Source organism: Podarcis melisellensis (genome assembly GCF_964234715.1).
Source record: "Podarcis melisellensis genome assembly, chromosome: 7".
NCBI classification, from domain to species: Eukaryota; Metazoa; Chordata; class Lepidosauria; order Squamata; family Lacertidae; genus Podarcis; species Podarcis melisellensis.
The window spans coordinates 88,592,725-88,619,119 of record NC_138539.1 but is presented as its reverse complement, the minus strand read 5'-3'; the positions used below and the strand labels follow the sequence as shown (position 1 = coordinate 88,619,119).

The following is a 26,395-nucleotide window of genomic DNA, read 5'->3' as shown; positions in this document are numbered from 1 at the left end:
TGCATTTCTTATATTTTTAATGAACTTCCTAAACTTGCACAAAAATAGTTCCACATCTGTATGCCCTTTAATTTCAAGCGGCACTTTTAAAAAATGGAAAATAAACAAATTCAGTGTTAACAGGACCTTAGATTAACAGCCTTGATTAAAAGCAATAAATAGAGATAAATACAATGGTTCATTGCAACGAGTGGTTTCACAGAAATCTGCAAAATGCTAGGTAAGATGTTGCTTCAGGAGATCAGAAGAACATCAAAGAAATAGAAGCACAGTAATACACAAAATAAATATTATTTTCAGTTGATTTTTAATATTAATTCTTTTCAATATGCCCATTGCCCACTTGAGTTTATTTTAGGCGAACATCGCAACTAGAGAATGGGGAATGTATCACAGCATGACTGAAAGTCCATAAACCAAGAATGAAGGTTTGTGCCATCAGGCTGACACTCCAGGGTCCTGTCACCAGACCTCTTGGTCCATGCTGTGATGTGGAACTCCATGCCTTGTCATGAAATCTGTGGACAGGCTTCTTACATTTAGTTGCAGGAGAGGCCCCTTTGTTAAGAGAGATGCTGCCAGAAAGAGCTGCATGCTTTGCAAGCAAGTCATTTTCAGAGTGGGATCAGGGCCAGCCCAAGACACTTTGGCACCTGAGAGGGACAAATCCTCTTGTTAGCAATGCACCAAGAAGCTCAATGTAAGCTCCACCGAAATGAACAGGAGCTGCACAAGAACACGACTGTACTTCTGCACACCTCATTTTGGTTTCAACGCAGCTTGCACAGGAAGCTTTCACAACAGCTTTGTTCCATAAGTTCAACACCCCAAATCTGCTGCCCTCAGGCAGCCACCTCATTTTGCCTCACCTCTGGATGTGATGGACCAGAAGAACGTATCATTTTGAGTTTGTTCATTTCCTATAGGGCTCCTGCTATTCCTATATGACATTCACTTTGCAGGTAATATTTGAGCCATGGTCATGAATATGCACTGAACCAGCTGTTTCATCTTCTCAATCATCCAAAGCCGAGAGAGGAATCGCCTTTCTTATGTAGGAAACTGTCAGCTGTGTAGAGCTTTAGGTCTCTACATTCAGATGCCTCTCACCTTTTGACAGATGAACCTCATGATCCAGGGTATATATGCGACAGAGCTCCCTTTGGGTTTGGTCCAGCTCAGGACAGCAACGAGCTCTGAAGACGTATATCTGGCTCTCAGGAAAGAACCTGCATTTCTTGGCTTCTTGCAATGACTGTACTGCCAACATTCAAAGTGAGCTGGAGGGGGTGTATAGATCCTGAACATTCTTCTTCAGAATTCAAATCGTACAAAATTACAGCAGCCCTTCGTACCATCAAAACAAGTGATATTTGAAATGTCATGGCCTCCTGTGGCTTTCTACAGCAGTCCACTTCTTTGAGTTTCATATGTGATTGTTTTTGGACAGGTACGCTATAAGCGCCACGGCAACCCCTACATAGATGCCTGTTCCAATAGTGATGGACAGCACAGCCAGGAAGAGGGCTCGTCGTGAACTGGAGCTGGCATGGTGGAAGTCCCCTTTAGCAATGGCTTTGTTTGTCTGTAGGGGGAGGAAAAGCTCACTTTAGTAAACCTGGATATGGTGCACTCTTCAACTTTAAAGAAGAAAAATGATTTTTTAGACTTTTTTTTTTAGTATACTGTATAGTTTGGGCTTTTAAAGCTGTTGCTAAGGTAGAAATAGCCAAACACTACAAAGTCAGATCCATTCCATCAAGTACAGGAGGATAAAGGATTGCCCCGTCACAGACAAACTGGTGCATTGAATAGGACTTTCTGAGTTAGTAATTTAGTTGTCTTTGCCACCTGGCATCCATTTTTGGCATAAACAGACGAGCCACATTAAGCTGCAGCCCCACTTCTTAAATGTCAAATAATCTTGACATCTCTTTTACAATAATGTGTTTTATCCTGCATTGCCTGGATGCTTGTTTCAGTGGGTCTGTTTTCTTTTTAGGTGGTTCTTCAACTCCTGTCAACTGCATTTTAATGAACACAAATGGTGAAAGGCAATTACACTGCAGCTGTTCTGTTTTAAAATTACTGATGAGTTAATCTGTGATAGTATAACTGAGCATCTAAATGATAACACTTAAACTATTATAATGTTGAGACAAGCATGTCTAAATAAACATGGTGTGTTAAACTATTGCTCGGCTAATAAAGGCCAGGTGAAACATTTTTCTATGTGCCATGCTAGGTCATAACAGAACACCTGTTTTGCATGCAGAATGCCATAGGTTTAAGCTTTCAAATCTTCAGTGGTATACACACCCACACACCCCATATTTTTCCGTGTAAAGGAGGCCCCCATGTGTAAGACCACCCCTATTTTTTAAAATCCAAAATGAAGAAATCAATATTTTAAACATGTTGTAGCATGCTGTAACTAGAGTAGGTCATTCTGCCATGGTTAATGGCAAAATCTTGCCTGTGAGTCCTAGAAAACCTACCCCCTGTCTTGCAGGCTTTCCCACCTGGCCTGGGAGGGTGAGACCCTGACTGACTCCAGCTACAAAAGCTGAGCCTGCTGAACAGACACTTGGGCTGGGGAATTGCTTTTGTCACGTTTGTAATTATGTAAATCGTTTCATGTTATAACCTGTCTTGAGCATGGTTTTAACTACGGAAAGGCAGCATACAAATTAAATGATGATGATGATGAAGAAGAAGAATATCTGACACCAGAGACATCTATCTCACATGAACTTGAAGAACGACACTGCCACCCCCCAAAATCAACCCTCCTTTGCTGTCCTGCAGGACACCTCTGCAGCGGCTATGAGTTCCAGCACTTTCCTTTCTGGAGAAAAAAAAACAAAAAATATTTGGCCAGACTGTGGTTGGCATCAAGATGACTGATGAGCCAATTTAACACAGTCTTCAGGCTGAAATGTTTTCAGTAGCAGGCCAAAAGCTTTAATAAATAAAAAGCAGGCACAAAACACAAACGGAATTCTAAGTTGGGGGATTCCGCTCAGCAGCAGCACAGGGCAAGCCAGCTTGTTCAAGAGCAGACAGAATTAAAGATAACAGTGGGGACTTCCTTGTAAAGGTCTTGGATCCTTCAGCACCGATCATCTTTAAATGTCTATTGCCTAGAGCATCCTCACTCATTAAGAGCATCCTCACTCATTAGCCTAGGATGCCTCCACTATTTTAGTTTTCTCTGCAGTAATGTATTTGTAATAGCACTGTACAAGTGGCAGAATGGCAAGTCTGACAGCAGTTCATAGGGGCTGGTGACATTTATATGATCATATGTGCCATGTGCTTGTGAAAATGGGTATATTTTTAGGGATTTTGCAACAGAAGGAAGCTAGTTGCTTAAATCAGTCTATAAAGTGACTGTCAAATTCACAGTAGCAAGAATGCACATTTGAATGACTTCCTTCCACCCTTTAATTTTATTTCTAGAGTGCTGAAACAAAGTAGGTGCTGTATATAAAACACAAGTCAGTGTAAGATGAGAGACACTCAATGGAAGGAGAGAGGTGGGAAATAATAAAGGTGTCAGGTGGGAGAACAAAAATTTGAGTTTCATAGTGCAATCTATACATGTGTACTGAGAAGTAAGCTCCATTGAATTCGGTGTGGCTCCTTCCCAGGTAAGCGGGGACTAGATCACAGCCTTGCACAGGCATTTAAAAATAGCAGTGGGAGGAACCAGGTGGATTCTCAGTTCTATCCTGCATTCACAATGTTGGCAGGTGGGGAAAATGCACTAAAGAGCCTCAATGCTTTTTTGATCTCTCATCAAAAATGGTCTTGAATGCATTCTAGGATCAAAAGCCCTTCAGTCTGAAAGAAAAATTAAGGTACTTACAAATTCAAATGCACCAAGAAGTATAGACATTATACATTAAAGTGCCCCCATTAACTTCTGCCTCATGTAAGCAATAACCACATCCTGAATATTGTGTTTGCTTTCAACTTATGCTTCATGCACCCACATTTCCCCTTGGTCTTTCAGTCCCAATTCTCTTCTTTTGAAGGGTTGAAACTTCCAGAGATATATCAAATTTTAATAAGCTAAGCTTTAGAATTCTAAATTATTACTTCTGACAACCAACCTCTTGCATGATGAGCTTATCTTAAATACAATCTTGTGCATATTTAGCCTAAAGTAAAGCCATCCAAGCACCTGCGCTGAGAATTTATCTCCTCTATTTCATGAAACGGAAAGAACTCCTGAGTACAGTCGATAAGGCAAGCTTGAAATATCAAACCAGGGAGGGGAATAGTTGCTACACAGAAATAAAAGTGGAGGCGCAAGGTCATCCTGCCCCCTACATACTCAGCTCTGTCTGCCCAGTCCATGGATGGTTTCATCATGCCCTCAGCATAAACAGGGCAGCGCATGCCTGCACACACTGCTAATTGAGATAACAGAATTGTACATTACCTCATGTGACAAATAGAAGGCAGCAATTCCCAGTGGCCAGAAACAGCAGAGCATGGAGAACACGCTGAGTCCAAGATGGTCCCTGGGCGGCATCATAAGGAAATGGTCTTCACTGTCGGTGTCACTTGAATAATCGCTCTGGAACAGCAAGAGGAAGGGCACGTAAAGAGGACACTGATTAGAGGCAAGTTCTTATTGCCTGCCCCTTTTGGATCTGCGGTCATTTATTTAAAGTTTGCTATATAGCCGGGATAGCTTAGCTGGTAGACGATGAGGCTCTTGATCTCAGGGCTGTGGGTTTGAGCCCCACAAAAGATTCCTACACTGCTAGGAACTGGATTAGAAGATCCTCAGGATCCCTTTCAACTCTACTATTCTATATCTTAAGAAGATATCTTTTTAAAATAACTCACGAAAATTGAACTGACTAGCCAAAAGCTTCTTAAAAACTAGCAAACCTTATTAATAATACTGTTGTGAATTTGGCTGCCCTGACCACTCAGAATAAGCAATCGGAACCTTGACAAAAATGTATTCTTTCCTAGGACTGGGTGCTTTCTCAGATGAGCGTGGGTGGGGTCTCAGGTGGGTGCTCTGCAGTGGGAGAGGGTGAATTAGTGAAACAGGCAGCTTGCCTCAGACCTGGAAGAAAGACAGCTGAGAGTCTGTAGCTGAAACCGGGGATATGGTTTTGTGAAAGCTGCACAAGTTGCCCTCAGAGAATCTGCTGCCTGTTTTTAAGAGTCTGCTTCCTTCTTATAGGCTCTGCTTTATTTATCTGTATCTAGCTATACATCTAGGCTAACATTATAAAGAGTCCTTAAGGCAGTTGGATGGCGTCTTGCATGCCTCCTTCCGGCAACTCTTGAAGCCAAGCTGGTGCCAAACGTCTTGCTCTGCTTTCCTTTGGATCACATTGGTGAGGACCTTCAGGCTTGCACCCTGGGGCTGGTCCCCCCCCCCCGCCAAGGTGCACTCCATTGTGTCTCGAAATAGGCTGTCTTTGTAATATTTTGCTGGGATCTGCCTAAGTCTGCAGTGTGCTCTTGTTCAAAGAAAAGTAAACACTGGCTGTAGACAGTGTGTAGCACATTTCAAATGTTAAAGGCAGGTCAATATCATGATTATGTAATATGAATTGGGGCAGGCAAGGCAGAGACTGGTGGTTTGTGAAGGCTACCTCTTGAGAAGTCTCTCCTCTTTCATCTGCCTCAGGCCCTCTGTAAGCCAAGGGACCTGTGTGAGTGATCATGGTGATCCTGAATTTCAGAGGTGTGCAGCATCCTAGGTAAGCCATCAAGTTCAGACAGAAAGTCCCCTAAACCTAGAGAAGGTGGTGTGAAGCCCACAGGCTGCATTCAGTTGTCCTTCCCAGGAAAGCTACGCCCTCCCTTTTCGCAGAACCACCAATACACGGATGAGTCACCACATGGCAGCAGCAGAGGACTACATGGATCATAAGGTTGCCACTTTGTGAAATGAAAAACAACAACACTGGGAGATGGCTTGGTTGCAGTGGGAAGGAGGCTTCTGAGTCACAAGGCAGTCCCAAAGCACATCCATCTGATGAAGCCCAGTGCGCTTAGCCAGCTGGAAGAACAGTTGAGAAAAACAAGCTTGCTCTGTTCATTTCTGGGAATTGTCCCCAAGGCAAAAAAACCCCAACAGCCAGGCATTTCCCCCCTAATCAATTGGCAATGTTAATGTTTGAAGGGGAATTCTGGGAGGGCTGATGACCGTTTACTTCTATTCCAGAGAGTTCTAGAATACATTTCATTATCTGGGGAAAGTAAAAAAGGTAAAAGTCAAGGACCCCTGGACGGTTAAGGCCAGTCAGAGGCGACTATGGGGTGTGGCACTCATCTCGCTTTCAGGCCAGGGAACAGCTTTCCAGGTCATGTGGCCATCTGTCACGGATGCTTTAGCTGAGATTCCTACATGGCAGGGGGTTGGACTAGATGACCCTTGGGCCCCTTCTAAGGCTAAGATTCTATGATTCTAAGAAGCCAGGGTTAGCCCGCTATATGTGGGACTATGAGAAAGCATTTGACCAAAAGGGGAATGCTTCATCTTTATGATTAGCATTATTTAGAACTTGCACATTAATCATGGCTGCTTTTGGAAAAAGAAAATGGGGCACATCACAACCACAAGCAAGCTCTTTTTAGTTGTCGTGGCTTCTCAATGGCAGAAAGCTGAACAGATGCTCTTAACGTTCTACTCTATGTACACTTTCTCCTCTCCCCTGTTGAATTCAGTCTGTTTGTCCTCCTAGGAGGCGGTTTTGTGGACGGGTTCTGAGCTGCTCTAGTGAACCAGGCAGGAGGTCTTGGACGTTGCCCTGGGTGCGGGACCAACTGACCAACAGGGGCACTTGGACAGAATAAACTGTGGCCTGCCAGGCTAATTGACCTCTTCCTTTTGTTGGAACTTTGTGCAGCAGTGGATCAAGGGATCAGGACCTGCCTCGAGACTCAGCTGCGGATCCAGGAGGAGTGGCTTCTGTCCAACGCTCAGACAGGGGCTAGGGCCGTACCACTCCTCAAACAGGGACCTCTTGGGGGCACCCTTATCTGATGTAAGTCATAGGGTGCCCCCACCCCCAGTTGGGTTTACCATCAGACCTCCAACAGATGGGCTGGAGTGGATTAGTGGTGGCTTCACCCAATGCCTGTTGCCAAACCTTCATATCTGTAACCAATAAAGCTGTGGCCTTAATTTACCCCATAAATCATTATTCTGCGTTTCGACTGGTTTTTTCACCTAGGGAATGGGGTGGTCTCGGGGCCTTGGCACACGAAGGTCAGGTTATGTTTTGCATCTGGAGAGGCCTTTAGGTGCAGTGCACCAATAGCCACCTTGTATGTTCTTGGAGAAGGAATTTAATTTGCTGCTCTGGACTCTGTCTGGAAAATGAAGACTGGTTTGTTCTATTTCATCTCTTGCAAAAGTAAAGCCAACAAAGACCGTGAGGTTTTTTTAAAATGACGTCTATACTATAAGATTCCACCACCATACTGAGTGAATTCTGTAGACATTCAATTGGCCCAGGCCCAGCAAACATTTGCTGCGGAAAGAGAGACTTTTGGATAAAAGAGCATGGCAGCTCAAGTGAGAAGCTCAGGGCACTGACACCGCCCATGAAATGTTAATCTAACTTTTCATAATTCAGAACTTTGGTATTCAATATTTCTCAAATCTTAACATCTATCAATCAGCAATAAATGGCTGAAAGGAATACTAATTTATTCATAATCATCTGAGGTTGCAGCCATTATTCAGGCATGGCAGCTTCAGAATGGCCATAAATAGTTTAGTGCCTGAATAAAGTTAATCTTCAGCCCCCCTTCCTGATTTGCAGTGCAACCCTGTACTGTCTATTTAGAAGTAAGTCTCAGAGTTCAATGGGGCTTCTCCCAGGTAAGACTGCAGACTAAGACATTTGTCTGGGTATGTGTGCTTTTATCTTTGTCTTCTCAGTAGTCTGCACTAGCTTTCCCTCCTCCATCGCCAGCCTTCCTGAATACTGAATGTGTATATGTGTGTGGGGGGGGGGGGAGCAGAGAGAGAGAGAGAGAGAGAGAGACAGAGAAAGACGTGACTTGGCAATTATATAAAAAGCATCTCACACACGTGCAAAATCTCAAGGTTCTGTCATGCTCTCTGGAATAACTCCAAAGCCAGCCTGGGTTAAGATTGTGCCTTCAGCAGGGTAAGGGAGGAACAAGAAAAAAGACTGAACTTGACACGGTGACTAAGGCTGAGGAAGAGGTTCTCAATAGATAACCTTCACAACTAAATTGGAGAGGAGCTACAGTGCGTTCGTGAGGAGGGGTGAAATTCATGAAAGTGGGAAACATTTCAGGGGCAACCAAACTGTTTGGAATGTTCAGTGCGGGCTGTTTTCTCATGGGTGACAGATGCAAAGTAACTATTTCTTTAAAATAAAAAGAAAAAAGAAAAGATATTGGTGGTGCAGCTCTTCTCAATAGCCATCAGCTGGCACCTGCCATTTTTGTTTCCCAGAATGCCTCAGACATAACATTATGTCTGGACTTTCTGGGAAACAAAAATGGCAGCTGCCCACTGGTGGATACTGAAAGGAGCCAGTGGCATAGCATGGGTTGTCAGCACCCGGGGCAAGGCAAGTAATTTGCACCCCCTAACCCGTGGATTTGCGCCCCCTAACCCGTGAATTTGCACCCCCTAGCCCTAACCCCCAGATGTTGAGCCTGGTGCGGCCGGCCCCCCCTGCACCCCCCACGCTACGCCACTGAAAGGAGCCCCACCATTTGTGGCATCAACTCTTCAAAGAAACTGGGGAGGGGGGAACTGCTACTGCTAATAATTTCACTCTGCTGGAAAAATCACCGAAACCCTCTTCCATTCACCTTCTGTGCATAGTGTGATGAATTTAGAATAGTGGCAGTATTTTTGCTTGGCCATAAATCAGTCCACAGGTTTACTGATTTTAACTTCCAGGAAAGTTTGGTGTAGCAGGGGCAGGGACTTCAACAAGCAGCTCATCTGCCAGCAGTTGAATCTCCAGCCCTTCTGCTGGTTGATGTGTCTAGGGAGGCTGCCAATATGCCACTCCTTCTGCCCACTGTAGCTAGCATGCCAGTCTCAAGTGACCCTTCTGTGGGGATATCTGAGAAACATTTCACCACCACCCCTTGAATATGGACCCTGTGAGCATGAGGAGCCCACTTCAAAAAAGAAAGGCAATCAAGTGTCCACTCTGCCCCCACAAATGTGCTCATCCCTTGGCATCTGAGCATACAGTGCAAAGACTAGCAGCAAAGAAGTCTATCTATATCTGTGTTATATCTGCATGTGTGAAGACTTCTGCACAATTAAGAATCGTACACAACTGGGCCTCCAGACTGTGTGAAAGTCTTCATGCATGTGTATGTGGCTGCTGGGGGCAGAGGAAGCTGGCAGTGTGGAGGGTGGGCACTCAGTGTGCCCTTGCTTCCATCTTGCACGCTGATTCAGTACATCAGCAGCTCTTCTGAAGGGGAATAGAATAGAGCACTGAGTCTATAACAGGTGAACCAATACCAATAAATATATAATTTGCTATTGAAATTATCTGGTGAAAGCACCAGCTCCTAGCTACCAACCAGGAATCTAGGGAGAATTCCTTCTCAGCCCTGCCAACTGGTGACTGACAGCTTGTTCACAGAAAAAGAAAGTGTCTGACAGAAATAGACAAGGGGGTAGGCTGGCAAGCCATGGCTAGCATCAGGGCTACACCTGAAATTTATAGCCCAGGTGCGTATCAGAAACAAGTTCCTACTCTGGTTGGCATGCATGCCTCTTTATCCTCATAACAGTCCTAGGAGGCAGATCAGGCAATGTGATAATGGCTGGTCCAAGTTCACACTGTGCGGGGGATTGAATCTGGGTCTCCTCAAACTAAATTCAGCAGCTGCAGCCTCACCGTGGCTAAATCATTTAGTTTCTTCTCCCCTCAATTCCAATACTTGCTCTCATTCAAATGTTTAGTAAAAAGCCTTCAGATCTGTAGACTAATCTCAAGATTACTGCTGAGGCTGAATTAAAAATATTTCTACATGTTTCAGTGCAAGCACAGATTATTATTTTCCTGGAGAAAACAGAACTCTTCAGTTTATCAGCATTTTGCATTGTGTAGATCAGTACTGTGAACAAGAACCTCTTAAGAGCGAACAGTTGAAGATGCAATTGAAGACAATCTGAGTAACACTAAAAATAAGAACACAAAAGAATTTTGGAAGCTGGCATGAAACCAAGTAAGGAGAGACACTTTGGATAAATATCCAAATTAGGAGGCATTCTGAACTGTGTTTTGGAAGGACACCGTTGTTTAAGACAAGGGGCGGGAAAGATTTTTCAACCTGAGGGCCACATTCGTTTGAGAGCAACTTCCCAGGGGCTTTGTGCGAGGGGAGGGTTGAGCCAGAGGCAACAGTGGATGGAGCAAAGGACTGTGCATTTGTACAGTCGGCGACATGCCTCACCCTCGCTCTCTGTGCTGGCAAGCAAGTGGCATGATCACACTTCAAAGACACATTCCAGCAAGACAAAAGTACTTGGGAAGGGCATGGAGAGGAGGCGCAGCCTAAGGAGATTCCTGGGGGTTGGGTGAGGGGGCCCACCAGGCCTGAAGCTCCCCCCATCCCCCCCGATTTAGGCACTTCACTGAGAGTAACGGTAGAAAGCATATTTCCAAGGAAAAGTCACTCAAAGCAATGCATTAGCTGCCAACAGAGAGGAATATTGCCTATGAGAATGAGTATCTGAACTCCAGTGTGTAGTTGGTGACAGTATCGCCAAAGAAGCAACTCAGAGGCTTGCCAAGCGAAGAAGAAGGCTTGGGAAGACTTTCTTTATTTTAAGGGATTTGAAATTGAGCCATTTAAGACTGTGGTTCCCCCACCCCCTTTATTGATTTTTTTTACTTGGCTGAGAGAATGAGGAAAGCAAGATTATTGCCGTTCATGGACTGTCTTAATTAAATTAAGCCAATCAGCAGACTAAATATCAATGAACCCAAGTTTTAAACCTGGGCAATGCTGGAGCTTTTGTGCACATGGACTGGTGTCAGTGGTGCACTTGGATAATTTTAGGCTCTGGTCTTAATGGAGGATTCCTGTTTTGATGGCTACCACTTTGTTTACTTCAAAAAATGGCAAGCCAGTCCTGCTCATCCATCTGAGTTGGGCTTTGAACCTCTACCTAAAGTCCTGCCCTGATGGCGCCATTGGCTGCTGAGATAAAGGAAACTAGATTTTGGTTTTGTTGTTGTTTTTAAAATTTTGGCTGTGTGGAGAAATACCCCTGGTTTCTCTATTTCTCTTGAGGGCTACATTTCAATCAAAATGATAGCACGACTTCCAATCTTAGTAAAAAAATAAATAAATCAGATATTCAGTTTTACTTTTTTCTGCTTTTGCAAAAAGAAAAATCAAGAACATCTAATGACTGTGCAATGGAAAAGAAATTGCGCCAGGATCCAGACCTGCATGATTTCATTATATATTCTATACACATTTTGTAATTTGCTTCCTTATTGGCATGGGACTTTTTGTTGGCTGAAAAATGTATTGCTTGTGCTATTTAATGTATAGGAGCAAGTCTTTGGAACAACGTCAGGCAACTAATATAAATGTTTGCCAGGGACCCTGCATCTGAGCAATGATATTAGGGATGGCCGGGTAACTAGGCAAGAATATTAATTCCAGCACAAATTGTATTGCAGTGCTTTAACTGCTTTCCACAAAGATCGAGACAGCACACGAGACTACAACTGAAGTAAAGTACCTTTGAGTCTCATTGATTTCACGTGTGCTTAAATGTCTCCCCTTGAAAACAACTGAAATTAAAACAGTTTCACTTTGCTGCATCGGGCTCTGCAAGGGGAAAGTCTCATTTGCTTCCAAAATAAAAAAGTTAAAAATGAAAGACACAAAACAATAGCAGTCTATTTTCCCTCAGTCTTTTAGGACATCTCATAGGGTTGTCACCTGTCCTGTATAATACAGGATTTTCCTGTATTTCAATGTAAAATGCTATGTCCTATACTGATAGTCTGTCCTGAATTTCATGTATTCTCTTTCTCTCTCTCGCTCTCTGCCAAGTTAGGGATCCTCTCCAAATGCATGGTTTCAGTTGAAAGGGTGTGTGTAAGATCATGTATTTAAGCTCTGGGTAGCAAAACACAGACTAATTTACAAAAAGAGAGAGAGAGAGAGAGAGAGAGAGAGAGAGAGAGAGAGAGAGAGAGAGAGAGAGAGAGAGTGTAATGGATCTTCCTTTACTCTACACACCACATGGTCAAAGGCAGAGGATATTGCAAGTACCAAGCAGGGAGCCAAATATTTAACTGCTCCCCCACCTGATGTTTCAGGACAGTGCCAAGTGTAGCCTAAAAATCCACAAACTGAAGATGACGGTAGTTTTGAGGGGTTTTACTTGTGACTTTTCACTTACACTGAAGACGCACACCATTTTAAGAACTGACATCGTACAAGCTTCATTTAAATACACGTGTTGACTGACAACCACTCTGAGCAAACTGAACATGTTTCAACTATACGTATTCTCCCACACTAGTCATAATTAAACACATAAACAGCAACACATAAATGGCAATACACAAACACTAGAATCTTAGTGGTGTCATCTGAAAAACAGAAACCAAAACTTATTTTAAGTTTGTTTTAAAATATACAGTATTTTTCAAAACAAACTCACTACTTGAGCAGGGAAGGATTCTCAGACTGCGTAATTCTGCTATGTCTCTGCACTGGGAATATGTGACCGAGCCTATCACACCTAATGGAGAGATGTAGCAGAATTACTCACCTGCAATGGAGACCAGCTGGAAGGGTGGTAGCCCAGAGTAGCCACTCAGGCAGAGAGGGAACGGGCAACCTCTTTTGTGGGCGGTCCCTTTGGACTCCAAGTAGTCTTTAATCGTGTAATAATAAAGGCATGCCATTGGACCAGATCACATCACAGAAAAACTCCTGCAACTAATGACAAGAAGACCTGCCTGACCTCTACTTCCTGGAAGTCATCCTCTTCTTCCACTTCATAGGAGAGGGTATGGATCTTGATCTCATCCGTGGAGAGGCTAACAAATTTGCCATCAGAGTATCCCAGGCTGTCTTTGGTGGGTGACCGGTCTTCAATGAAGGTGGTTTCACAGCACTCCGCACTCACACTCTCTCCCCACGATCGCAGCATGCTTTCCGAATAGAGGATGATATTCGGGTGGTAGCGGGACTCCACTGTCTGTGGGAGTGTATTGGGGTCAAGGAGTTGTTGCACCGGGTCATTCCGTGGGTAGCCTGGAGAGTAGAGAGTACCAATCTGCCGACTCTGATACTGGGGGGTGGGGTACACAGACACCAAACCTTCCCTGCCCTCAGCCATCAAGTTTCTGGTGTTAATCAGCCCATTCCTCTTCTTGGCATCAGCTGCTTTGGTGGGCTTAAGGACACTCCTCTGCTCAGCCAAGCCATCCATCCTGTTTTCCTTTTCCTCTACCATCTCACTGAAGGGGAATCTTTGTGGACGATTATCACATGGGATGAAGAGATCCTATATCCTGAGGCATGAGAAAGGGAATAAACCACAAATTAGCACAAAAGCCCCATTCATCCCTAAGCCTTACAAATCACTTTTCCTGGGCAATTTGCTTCTTGTGTGGAAATGATAGGGCTAAAAATCATTTCACCACAGAGGATTCTCACGGCATTGAAAAGATACTGTAGTAAAAGGGCCAAGAGACAGAGCTGTTAACCATCCCCATCACTATATTTGTATGCCATCTATTCCATACATGCTCAAAGAGGATTACAACAGGAAAAGGTTTGCATAATTATCACTAAATGGACTTAGGTAAGTTAAGTGTTCACTCAAACTCAGCACCTGCTCCCCCTTCTGCAAGATGACAATATGGTCTAGACCAGGGGTCACCAACCTAAGGCCCAGGGGCCGGAAGCAGCCCACGGAGGTCGACTGACAGGCCCACGAGCCGCCCCCCAACCGAGCTGCCCACTCACATGCTGCGCTAAACCGGCAGAGGGACTTGCTTCCATGGTGCCAGAAATCGCGTCTGCGCATGCGCAGATGCCGAAAATCGCGAGTGAGCGTGCGATCCGGCCCACAGAGGGATCTCTGCGGGACCGATCCAGCCCAGGCAAAATAAACCTTGCTGACTCCTGGTCTAGACCCCTGTTTCTCAAACTATCTAATGTGGTGGACTAGCAATTCCGCCAACGCCAATGTGCCAGGGACCAGTACCATATTTGGTCCCTGAAGCACCCCCCCCCAACCTTGGGTGTCCCTGAGGAATAAAACCAGTGGCTTGTGGACCATTACCCAATTCATGAACCACCACTTTGAGTAGTCCTGGTCAAGAGGGACTGCTGTTTTACCCCCACCACGTCTCCTATGTTCTAACACCCAATTTCATTTGATTGACAAATGTTTACACACTTGTATTAGCATGGGAAGGGAAAGTCAAGCCAGAATTGCAAAAACTATTTTTAGCAGAACCTTTTCATGTTGTATTTGGCACTACAATGGCATAACCTGCTGTGAACATAAAACGAATGCAGATTTATCAGGCAAATCAGGGCTGCATTTCACACAGGAATTAATCTTAATGCTTAAAATCTCCTTTCACAAGCAAGATAAAAAAGGGATTCTCAGGAACATTACAGAGTCCTGAAATACAAAGGTTTTAACCATGTATGTTTGACAATTTCTGCAGCGACAGTATTTTTCACCCTTCTCTAAATGTGCAGGTTGGGTGGGAATACACTCCTATAAAGATTTTTATATCATGTCTGGTAATGTGTCCCAATGACGTATGAGGCCAAAAATATTCTGTAGAACTTGCTACTCTTATCACAGTGCTGCAGTGAAGGGCGAAGAGGCAACCTCAAGCTTCTCCCTGCTGCACAAACCACCTTGTGGCCCTTCCTGGGGTGGGATTGCTGTACTTCAGCTATTCATTCACTTGTGAGATTTGCACCCCGCCCTCCATCGTAAGACACTAGGAAGGGTAACAACAAACATACCAATCCACAAACAAAGTCCTGTACCCACTCATCAAATCTGATAAAATGTCAACTGTCTGTCGGCTTTTCTTTTTACCACAGAGACCACCTCCACAGCATGCAAAACATCTGAAGCAAGAGACAGATCTGCAACTGGCACCTAAAGATAGCGCTGGCACTGGGACATGATTCTGGCCTACCCAGAACCAGTCCCTTTATATGGCCCAGCTTCACTAGTCCTCCATCATGTAAAGAGGTTGCATCTCCCTTCCAATACACAAACTGGTATTTTGACAGCTCCCATCTCCTTCCTTTTGCTATCATGCTTGCTTCTTCCTCCAGCCCCAGGTATTTTCTGTGCTATGTGCAACCTCAGTGAGTCACCTGTCCATCAGAGCCCAAGCTGCCAATATTGCTTTGTCCCTCATGCCCCCCCCCCCCGTGACCATCCAAGATGCTGCATTGCTTGAAGAGAACCCTAGGTTTGTGCCATGAACTCCTAGGCTAATCTCACTTTCTAAAATTATTCATTTGCTTTCTTGAAGCACCATTCTGCTTTCCACCTCTGCCCTCTTGCCTCTTATCCTTAAAAAACTTTAAAAAAAAAAGTGGTTGTTGGGGTTCTTACATGTCTATGCACCAGAGCCAAAGGTGCAAAATGAACACTCAAGCCCTTCAAGGTCCTATTAAGCAGGATTGCTTCCAAATGACTCTTAAGGACCATCTGCTTTTGGAGTTCCCTGATAACACTGAGGAACACTAGGTAAAGGGACCCCTGGCTGTTAGGTCCAGTTGCAGATGACTCTGGGGTTGTGGCACTCATCTCACTTTATTGGCCGAGGGACCCGACGTACAGCTTCCGGGTCATGTGGCCAGCATGACTAAGCTGCTTCTGGCGAACCAGAGCAGTGCACGGAAACGCCGTTTACCTTCCCACCGGAGCGGTACCTATTTATCTACTTGCACTTTGATGTGCTTTCAAACTGCTAGGTGGGCAGGAGCTGGGACCGAGCAACAGGAGCTCACCAAGCTAGAAACATCTATTATTGCAGCCTGTGAGCAAACTATTGGATACCAAACTAAGAAACACCAGGACTGGTTTGATGAGAATGACAGTGGGATTGATTGATTGAATGAATGACTGACAAGAAAAGGAAGGCCTTTCAGATCTGGAAAAGAGATAGAAACTGCGCCACTAAGAAAAATATCTATGCCAACGCTAAGGCTGAGTTTCAAAGAAGAACCAGAGAATAAAAAATGTTGGATAAAAAATGCTCAAGAGATCCAGCACTGAGCCCACATTCATGATGTAGAGTTTCTTTAAAGCCACAAAGACCATCTATGGGCCATTAAATTATGGTATAAGCTTCCTATGCTCTACAGATGGTACCACATTTCTAAAAGATAAAGAAGCTATTGAACTGCACTGAAAAGAACATTACCAGCATCTCCTTAACCGCAACTCCCCCGTAGCTGCTGAGGTGTTCTCACAAATTCTGCAAAAACAAATTAGAGATGAGCTTGCGGTATCTCCAAATCTGGGAGAGTTGTGTGCAGCTATTAACCAAATGAAAAACAACAAAGCCAGAGACTTGGTGAGATACCTGCCAAAGTCTTCAAAGTGGGTGGAATTTAACTTACACAACAACTTCACAATCCCATCAAAAAAATCTTGGAGACAGAAATCCTAGCAGACTTTAGGGGTGTCAAAATTATCAATCTTTTTAAAAAAGATGATCAAGCGGGTTACGGAAACTATCAAGGCATCTCTTTATTAGCTGAGGCTGGTAAAATTCTTATAAAGATCTTAGCAAACCGTCTCTTAACAATATGCAAGGCTACCCTTCCTGAATCCCAAAATGGTTTTGACCTTATAGGGGAACAGTGGACATGATTTTCACCACTCGACAGCTTCAAGCAAAATGCAGAGAGCAAAACCAAGCCTTGTATATGGTGTTTATTGACCTGACTAAGGCCCTCGACACTATAAATCGTAATGCCCTGTGGACTGCCCTTCCGAAAATTGGCTGCCCAGATAAACTTGTGAACATCCTTCGGCTCCTCCATGATAATATGACAGCAATAATTGCAGATAACAATGGCTCTCAAAGTGACCATTCACAGTGGAATCAGGTGTTAAACAGGGTTGTGTTATTGCCTCTATTTTTTTCATTGCCATGATCCTACACTTTGACGAAGGGAAACTCCCCACCAGAGTAGAAATCACATATCGAACAGATGAAAAGCTCTTTAATCTGAGCCGGCTGAAAGCAAAGAATAAGGTTACCATAACTTCTGTCATAGAGTTTCAGTATGCTGAGGAAAATGTAGTGTGTGCACACTCAGAGGGTGACCTCCAAACCATCCTAAATATCTTCGCAGATGCTTACAGAAAAAATTGCCTATTGCTCAATATCCAAAAAACCTAAGTGCTGTACCAACAAGCACAAAAGGACCCCTCTGCAGTGCCACAAATCCAACTCGATGGTATAATGTTAGAAAGTGCTGATCACTTCTCCTACCTGGGCAGTTATCTTTCCACAAGGGCCAACACTGATGCCAAAATCCAGCATCGCCTGAGCTCTATGAATGCAGCCTTCTCCCAACTGAAGTGCAGAGTATTTGAGGATTGGAACATTTGCAGGGAAACCAAAATGCTTGTTTACAAAGCTATGGTACTACCAACCTTACTGTCTGCTTGTGAAACATGGACCACTTATAAATGTCAACTCCAATTCCTCGAAAGATTCCATCAGTGTCTCTGAATATTTTTTTTATATCACTCGAGAAGGCAGGCGAACTAATGTCAGTGTATTGGAAGAAGCAAAGATCACCAGCGTTAAAGCAATGGTTCTTGACAATCAACTTCGCTGGACCGGTCATGTTGTTTGGATGCCTGATTTTTGTTTTTGAAGGCAACTAATCTATTCCAAACTTAAAAATGGAAAGCGTAATGCTGGTGGTCAACAAAAGAGGTTTAAAGACTCTCTCAAGGCAAAAAAATGTAGTATAAACACTGACAATTGGGAAACAGTGGCCTGTGAGCGCTCCAACTGGAGAACAGCCTTTACCATGGACTCTGAAGATGCTTGAACTCAGGATGAAAGGGAGAAACATGCTAAGAGGAAGGCACGCTTGGCAAACCCTCACCGTGATCAACTCCAACCCGGAAACCTATGTCCCCATTGTGGAAGGTCATGTGGATCCAGAATTGGCTCCACAGTCACTTACAGACTCACTGTTAAGACTGTGTTTATGGAAGAAAATCTTACTTGGCTACGAGTGATCGCTAAAGAAGAAGAAGCTGTGTTTGAGGGCAGCTGAAATTTCTGTTTCTTCTCCCAAGGCAAGCCCAAGTACCCTGCACTGGAGTAATTCGACCACAGTCCAATTGTGCACCAATGACCACTCTCTGTTTTATTTATTTATTGATGGGTTTTAACTTGTGAGTTAGCTGCCACAACAAGAACCTTTTGGCTGAGTAGCACAGTGTAAACAAAGTACAACAAATATACCAAAGCAAATTCTAATGTATGATAATTCCTGGTTTTAGGTTTTAAAATTATCTTCTGAATTAATTTTTTAATCCTCCTTGAGATAAGCATATGAGAGCATAGCATCTAATTATAATATGTAAATGACAATCTGTCTTATAGTCACACTTTACTACATTAATTTAAGAAGCTAAGTTTGCAAATTGCCATTGAATTCTAAACTGGTTTCTGAACCTGCAGACATGACCAAAAACAGTGCAGACGGACACAGCTACCACTAGTCAGTCACATGCATTATGCTCCTCCTATCAAAGAGAGTGAGGGTGATTGGCTGCAACATTGGTTACCCCACTGACTGCCAGGGTTGATCTGGCTGACTTGCCAGGAGCCCCTGCCTCCCTCACCACTCAGTGTGCTCCTCCTCTCCCAAAGCAGTGAGCTCAGTGGAAGAGGACGGGTATCCCAAATGGAGAGGTAAGGATTCTGCTGCATCATCTAGTTCATCTAGTCCAGGATCCTGCTTCCGAAAACGTGGCAACCCTAAATTGTTCACACCCAGCTATCGGCATGCACCGTGCGCTGTGAGACTGCAATGCAAAAGCTGGTTTGCCTGTTAACCTTCAGAGTGAGGAAACACATACTTGTTTTGCCTGTAGAAGGGAACAAACTCTGTTGCACCACCAGAGATACAAGAAGACCTAGCCCATTCATGTCTTAGGTAGCAGAATAGGAACCATCCATACTTCGTTTACCAGGGTATATCAGCTATTTTCTCTTCATTAGCTTTTTTTTTTTTAAAGCTAGGTGCCATATCACAAGAAGAGGTTTCTTACTTGCTGTTCAAAACATGTGACAATTTAAACCAATCTTGGGAGCATCTCATTCCTGATCTCTTTATCGGCCTCTGGTGGAAGATTTACAGAGGAGTAGCACAGTTAGCCTGCTGCAGCAAACAGGACAGAGCCTTGCGTCATAAGCTTTGTGGACTACAGGCCACTTCAGCAGATGCATGAAGCTATGGCCAGAGGGCAATGAAATGCAGTCAAGTACAGACAGTGATATTTATGTAATTAACAGTACATAATTTGCAAACTGTTGTTGATATCACAGATAGTCTGACATTGGTAAACCAATTTAAATCCTTTGCTGGATATCCCCTGAAATCTTGATGGATAGTATTGCAACTCCACAGTTTCATGCCAACGTTTAAGCTTCTACAGGATTCTAAAACATGTAAAGCAAGGTCTGAAATACATGCATTTTCCTCATTAGCAGAGTAATGTGTGAATCTGCTCTGTCACCTTCTGCCCTGAGAAACAGACTACTTAGAGTTAACGCTGATGCTCAGGCTCAGCACCACACAGCTCTCCCCATATGGCAAACAGGTTGGGCGAAACGTTCACCATGAACAGAAGCTGCAGTTTTGCATGTTTCCACAGACAGACTCACTCAAACTCTGTGGGCACAAAATCAAGCTCTTGTGCTTCATGTTAATTAAATCTATATTTTAAAAAACAGCCTTTGCTTCTGTTTGCAATCATTAATGCATTAGAATGCTGTTTGCTACAAAAGCACACAATAAAATAAGGTAATGGATTTATCTAATGCAAAACTCCTGGAGAACGGTCACTCAAGGGGAATTCCTTACCACCTCCACACTGCAAGCTCCTGCATGCTCCCCAAAAACAACACCTTTCTCTGGGTGGGGAGCTCAGGAAAGGCCTGGAATGCCTCTCTGTGCATCTGCTTGCTTGGTTTTTCCATCCCACACCTTTCCTAACTCTTAGGAGAGGCTCTTGGGTGCAGGGAGAGAGACTGCAGTGGAGAATTACCATATCTTTTGCACCATAACACTCACTTTTTTCCTCCTAGAAAGTAAGGGGAAATGTCTGTGCGTGTTATGGAGCAAATGCCTACGGGTGGCAGGGGGGGGGGATCTGCTGCAGTCGTGAGCAGAGGATCCATGGTTCCCCTTCCTTCCCTCCTTTAAAGGAGCAAAGCGGAACCGGCTCCTGTCCGGTTGGCTCCTTTAAAGCAAGCAGGATCTCTGTCCCTCTCGCCTCCCCACTCAGCTGGGCAATAGCAGCAAAGTTTTTCAGCGAGCCGGGAGGAGGGAGAGAAGCAGAGCCTGCTTGCTTCTCCTCTTATACCCCTCTTCTGCATTATTAACAGCATCCTTCTCCACCCACCCCACGTGTGTTCCTTGTCCCTTGAGTGCTTTTCCTTCCCTCCCCACTTAAAACGTGGTTTCAAAGCATGGATCACATGGATCCTCAGGATTTTTGCACTGGGTCACCCCAAATTCACCATCAGATCACGTCTGTGGCCACAGCATGAACCACAAAAATCATACATCCACTGTTTCATTTAGAATATTTTTGTCTTGTTTTCCTCCTCTAAAAACTATGTGCGTGTTATGGTCGGGTGCATGTTATAGAGCGAAAAATAAGGGTATATTTGTGTGGCTCTACTTGTCCTCACACAGCCATGGTTACTTACAACCTATTAATAAGCATTTATACAACACTTTTTTTTAGCTCTCAAAAAGTAATTCACAGCAATCTTTACCAGCCCTTATCATCACCACTGAGCTAGGGCTGGGGAGCAGAGGCTGAGAGGATTTGCCTAAGGGTGTCCAGCATGAATATGGCAGAGGCAAGATTTGAAGGGGCGCTTTCTGATTTGCTGCCATACTATAAGGGCTTCCACCTGCCTTGCAAATGCAAAGAAAACCTCCTCTTTATGGCTTCGCAGCTCCTTGCCATGGCCTCAGCTGGTGTTTAAGGGGAGGAAAGAGATTATGACCCCAAATATGCCACCTAAGAAGCAATGCGCTTGATCAAGTTACTATCTGGATAGAAAGTGTCCTTGCCCTGAAGCAACTGAAGATGCCCACTTTTATCACAAATTAAAGATTGATAAAACTAATATGGCATTTGTGATGATAAACAGTTCCTATCCTTCCTATCCATATAGGTTTATTATTACCTCACTCTGAAGGTGGTGGCGGTGAAAGGCTAGATGTGTAGTGAACTCTGCAAAGGTCAGTCTCAATCGATTTGAGGTTTGCTCAGACTTAAACCTTAAACTTCATTGTATTCTTGCTTGCTCATTGCAGACCTCCAGTTTTTCTGACATTATGGCCTCCTGTGTGTTACAGCAGAAATGGCTTCCGAATTATATAGAACATTTGTTTGGAAAATTAATAAGAATTAAACTGAGAAGTGCACTTTGGCACCACGTGGATTATTTCTGCTTCAGCAGAATGCGCTTTAGTGACAAATAGTGACGGCATGGGGGGATACAGCCCCCCCCAAAAGGTGCATGCATCCAGTACTGAATGGATGTTATTGCTCAATGTGTCTGCACAAAAAGAACAACAGCTAATTGAATTGTCATGTGACAGGACCCTTGAAGATAATTTAGGCTATTCAAATTTTGGCTTCATGCCATTCAAATTACTCTAGTACTATCCTGAGCTTGCTGATGAATCAATATAAGCTCAGGTGCAGCGGTGAAACTACCGGTAGGTTTTATTTCACCCAGGTCAAAAACCCAGATTGGCACTCCCCCGCCCCGCCCCCGTGCATTTCTATACATACACAGGCTGGGAGCCTCAATGACGCCCCTCTGGTTAGCCCCCACCCCTCAGCTGTGGCTCTGTCTGAGAGTTTTTTCAAAAACCTGTCTTTGAGACAGGTTTTTTAAGCAATGTATTATTAATAATGTGGGGCTGCCATACATCTGGATTTTGCCAGACATTACCAGGATTACAAAGGTGGAATTGACATCCGGGGGGGGGGGATTTCTGAAGTGTGGCCCTTTGTCCTGGATCTTAGGCAAGTCAATTGGAAAACTGCATTTTTTGGCGTTATTGTAAAAACAACACATCTCAACAATTTTTGGGGTGTCCTGGTTTTTACCTTTTGAAATATGGCAACCCTACAATAATGATCTGAGACTATGTGTAACAATCATCACACCCCACATTGACCTACTTTTGGCAAAATGCAAACTCTGACATCCCACTGATACTTGCCAAAATGGGCTTCATCCTGAATAAAACTACTAAAATTATTCAGGTTGTTATATTGAACACTGCTTGTGTAACCTGTATGTATTCAGGAAAAGTATTTATAACCTTATGAAGCAATATCTTGCATTCAGATAATTGGTGTTCTTCCATTTCCATTAAGAAAAACTGTGAATAACTTTTGTAAATACTATAAATATTTCAACAAATTCCACATTAACAGGAGCATTATGTGGTGTAGTGTAGTGTAGTGGTTAAGAGCAGTAGTCTCGTAATCTGGGGAACCGGGTTCACTTCCCCGCTCCTCCACATCTGAGAGCCAGTGTGGTGTAGTGGTTAAGAGCGATAAACTCGTAATCTGGTGAACCGGGTTCACATCTCCGCTCCTCCACCTGCAGCTGCTGGGTGACCTTGGGCCAGTCACACTTCTCTGAAGTCTCTCAGCCCCACTCACCTCACAGAGTCTTTGTTGTGGGGAAGGAAGGGAAAGGAGAATGTTAGCGGGATATCAAATCCAAACTCTTCTTCTTCTATGTAAAAAATTTACTTGGTTGACTCAAGAATCTCAAGAATTAGTTATAAAAAATAGGCAAACCTGCAGTGAAAATGCATGAAACCAACAGTGGCTGGAGACCCAAGGTCCAGAATTCATGTGACAATAAATCAATGTCACTATATCAGGTAAATTTGGAGTTGTGGGTTACCATGCTAGAACAGGTATGAACCACAGTGTGGTCAGTGTCACTGAGTCTTTTTTCAGTCAAGACATTTTGGCATCTATTTGTTTCTCCATTTCCTTCTCTGCACTTTCAGCGTAGATGCATTAAAGTGCAGAAGAAAGAGTTACAATTTGACATTTACGGTATCACCATTTGTCCTGGAAATACAGTTTAGAAGCTTTTCTGAATTACTGTCGCTGTGGTTATGGGGACCACCTGAAGGAACGCCATAGAGCACTGGTGGCCCATGGACCACAGCTGAAGAATTACTGCAGTAATGCATTGGATCCATTTTTTATTGGAAATAAACAGCAGTTTCACCCACACAATCCTATAGACCTCGACTTACTTCCAGGTTCCATTGAATTTTGTGGGACTTCCAAAATTCAGTGGAGCTTACAAAAAGCTGCACTTTTATGTGAGGGGAGAGGGACTTTCTGCTGGCCATCAGGCAATGACTCTTTCCACCTGCCTTGCTTCCAGGCCTGGGAGTCTTCCTCAGACCACGACTTTGAGAACAGCAGGCGCAGCTGGGAAGAGAGGAGTTCAAAGATATTTTTTTTAATTTTAAGAATAATTTGTGTGTCCTTGTTTCTCAATTTCATCATCTTATATGGTTTTGTATGTTTTGTGGTATTTTATGCATTGTGATTTGCTGTTATTTTTATTGATTATACATTTTTTTAAAATAGCCTACTAGTTTTTGTATAAATTTGTTCCAAATATTGTTGTCTTTATCCAAGCAGAGTCTATGTCTGTAAGCAGTCCATTCATAAATTGCAAGTTCATATTATCAATCCACTGATTAAAGGAGATTATGCCTTTAACTAAAATTTTCAGAAAAAGAATATTCTGCTGTACTATACACCTACTGTATGGAACTTAACCACTGGACAACGAAAATGGGTTTTACACGCTCTAATGGTAGCCAAGAAATTTATATTGATGAACTGGAAGAATAAATACATGATCTCCTTTATTGATTATAGATTAGTAATTACTGTAATTGATAAGTGTAAACAATCTAATTATTATTTGCTGATGTTTAATTTTACTGTTTACTATTAGATTCTAATGGATTTTTTAATATTGCTTTATTTGATATAAGTTGTTTATTTTTAAATTGTTGTGACTGTTTTATATTGGATCAGATTATTGCTATTAATGTTTGATGTTTTATTATGTTTTTATATGAGTTGGAAGCCACCCAGAGTGGCTGGGGCAACCCAGCCAGAAGGGTGTGGTACTTATTACTATTATTATTATTATTATTATTATTATTATTATTATTATTATTATTATTATTGCTGCTCTAATAAGTTTCCACCTGGGAGTAAGGCCCACTGAATTCATTGGGACTTACTTCAGAGTAGACTTGCATAAGAATGTGTTGTTCCTCGTGTTCTGTATTCTAAGCCAAAGGGACTTCCTTTAGCATCTCCCCCTAAATCTTCACCCGAGCACGTTCCCGAGCACGTCCCTTGGGGAGAAATCACTGGAAATGGCGGGGGAGCCCGATGCACCCGGCCAGCTGGCAGCCTCTCTTCCGCGGAGGCGCCTCTCTGCCGGCCGGACCCCCGGGGACGCGTCCTGCTCAGGGGCTCCCGACGCGTCTGCGCTATGGCTCTTATCTCGGGGTCGCGGGTTCGAGCCCCAGCCGGAGCATTGCAGGGGGCTGGACTAGATGACCATTTTGCGAGCCCAGATTCACAGGTGGGGAATTGCCGGCATGGATTTGTCCCACGGGACCCCTTCTCGGAGCCTCCCCACGCGGCGCCTTCGCGACAGGAGAAGAGGCGGCTCGGGGAGGCTCAGAGGCGAAGCCACGCGGGGGCCGGGCGGGCGCGAGGGGCGCCCATGCCTCGCATGCGGCCGGAAGATCGGGGCTGCCGCCTTCGCGCTGCCGTCGGGGGACCCGGCGCCCGAGCAGGAGGCGGCGACTCAGCCTGCGCTCCCGCGGCAGCAGCCCGAGCCCCGGCGTCGAGGCTCCTTCCCCGCAGCGCTGCGGGGAAGAAGGGAAAGGCGTCCCGTCCCCCCGCGAGGCTGGGGCAGAGGCGGGACGGACGCAGACTCCATCTCCCCCCCCCCCAACTTCCCTCCCGGGACTTACCTCCGGGCCAAGCGGCGGCCGCAAGGTGACCTCCGTCGGGCGGGCGGGCCGTCCAGGCTGCGGCTTGCGGGACCGGCGCTCCGCCGGCGGCGGCCTCACCCTGCGGCGGCGGCGGCGGCGGCTCCGGGCAGGGCAGCCCCGCAGCGGATGGCGAGCAGCCCGCGGGGAAAGAGTCGCCGCGGCAGGTGGAGCTGCCTGCAAGCCGGGGCGCAGCGCCGCCGCCCGGGGAGAGCCGAGAGCGGCGAGGCGCTGCTGCTGCTGCTGCTGCTGCCGCATCTGGGGCTTGACAGGAGGAATTTACAGCCCTGCACCGAGACTCGCTTCGGCGGGGGGGGGGCGCAAAGATCCCCCCGGGTCCTAGAGGGAGCTCAGGGCTGGGCAGGCGGGAAGCGGCGAAGCGGCGCGAAACGTCGGCGCCAACCCGCGGAACGCGGACGGTGCCCAGCCCGGAGAAGGGAAGGCGAGCCAAGACGGTGAGGCGCCCAGCCAGCCCAGCCAAGCCTTGCACCGCACAAGACCAACAACAGCCCGGCTTCCTGTGAAACGGGCAAATCACATTCCTGCAGCAGCCGGCTAGAGAGCAAAGGCAAGCTGAGCCCCAAAGTCAAAGGCCTTCCGAAAAAGAAAGATCACCTTCTGATGCTGAAAAGGGCAGGAGGGGAAAGCTAAAGGAAGCTCTTTGGGGAGAGAGTAGGCACAGAGAAGACCCTGCTCCTTCCAGGCCAAACTGTGCTGGAATGTTAGGCTCATTGGCCAGAATGCTGGGATGAAAATATTGTTGCAGACGCCCCAGTCTCCCAATGGTGCAAGACTCCAGGGGTTCCAGGCGCTTAGCCAGGGTTTGGTTCTCCAGAAGAAGGTTGCCTGGTCAGTTCAACAATTGAAACCTCCATTAGATTTTAACCCTTGCTTAATCCAGGACCCCAAGGGACTCAGGCATCATGCAAGCTAACCCCCACCAACTCACAAACATATAAATTGGGGGCCAGGGGTCCGGATTGGCCCTGATTCAGGCAAGTTCCTCCCTGCT

At 44.9% G+C, this 26,395-nt stretch overlaps 1 protein-coding gene across 3 annotated transcripts; it reads right to left on the bottom strand.

Annotated features, from left to right (window-relative positions):
* Positions 1-25,469, bottom strand: SYNDIG1 (synapse differentiation inducing 1). Of its 3 annotated transcripts, none has more exons than XM_081917920.1 (4): positions 25,366-25,469; positions 12,998-13,550; positions 4,451-4,588; positions 1-1,585 (listed from the first exon to the last, which is right to left on the bottom strand). In XM_081917920.1, the coding sequence occupies exons 2-4, from the start codon at positions 13,490-13,492 to the stop codon at positions 1,427-1,429; spliced, it is 792 nt and encodes a 263-aa protein (XP_081774046.1). In that variant the 5' UTR covers positions 13,493-13,550; positions 25,366-25,469; the 3' UTR covers positions 1-1,426. The 3 variants fall into 3 exon arrangements, with proteins under 3 accessions (XP_081774046.1, XP_081774048.1, XP_081774047.1); XM_081917922.1 differs by lacking the exon at positions 25,366-25,469 and adding an exon at positions 23,605-23,722; XM_081917921.1 differs by lacking the exon at positions 25,366-25,469 and adding an exon at positions 17,532-17,639.
* Positions 25,470-26,395: the final 926 nt, after the last annotated feature.

Coding starts and splice junctions, on each gene's coding strand:
- SYNDIG1 (XM_081917920.1), bottom strand. CDS start 13,492: ATGGTAGAGGAAAAGGAAAACAGGATGGATGGCTTGGCTGAGCAGAGG. Junction 4,589..12,997: donor ATGACTTCCAGGAAGTAGAG/GTCAGGCAGGTC, acceptor TTGCTGTTCCAG/AGCGATTATTCAAGTGACAC. Junction 1,586..4,450: donor CCTTCTATTTGTCACATGAG/GTAATGTACAAT, acceptor CTCCCCCTACAG/ACAAACAAAGCCATTGCTAA.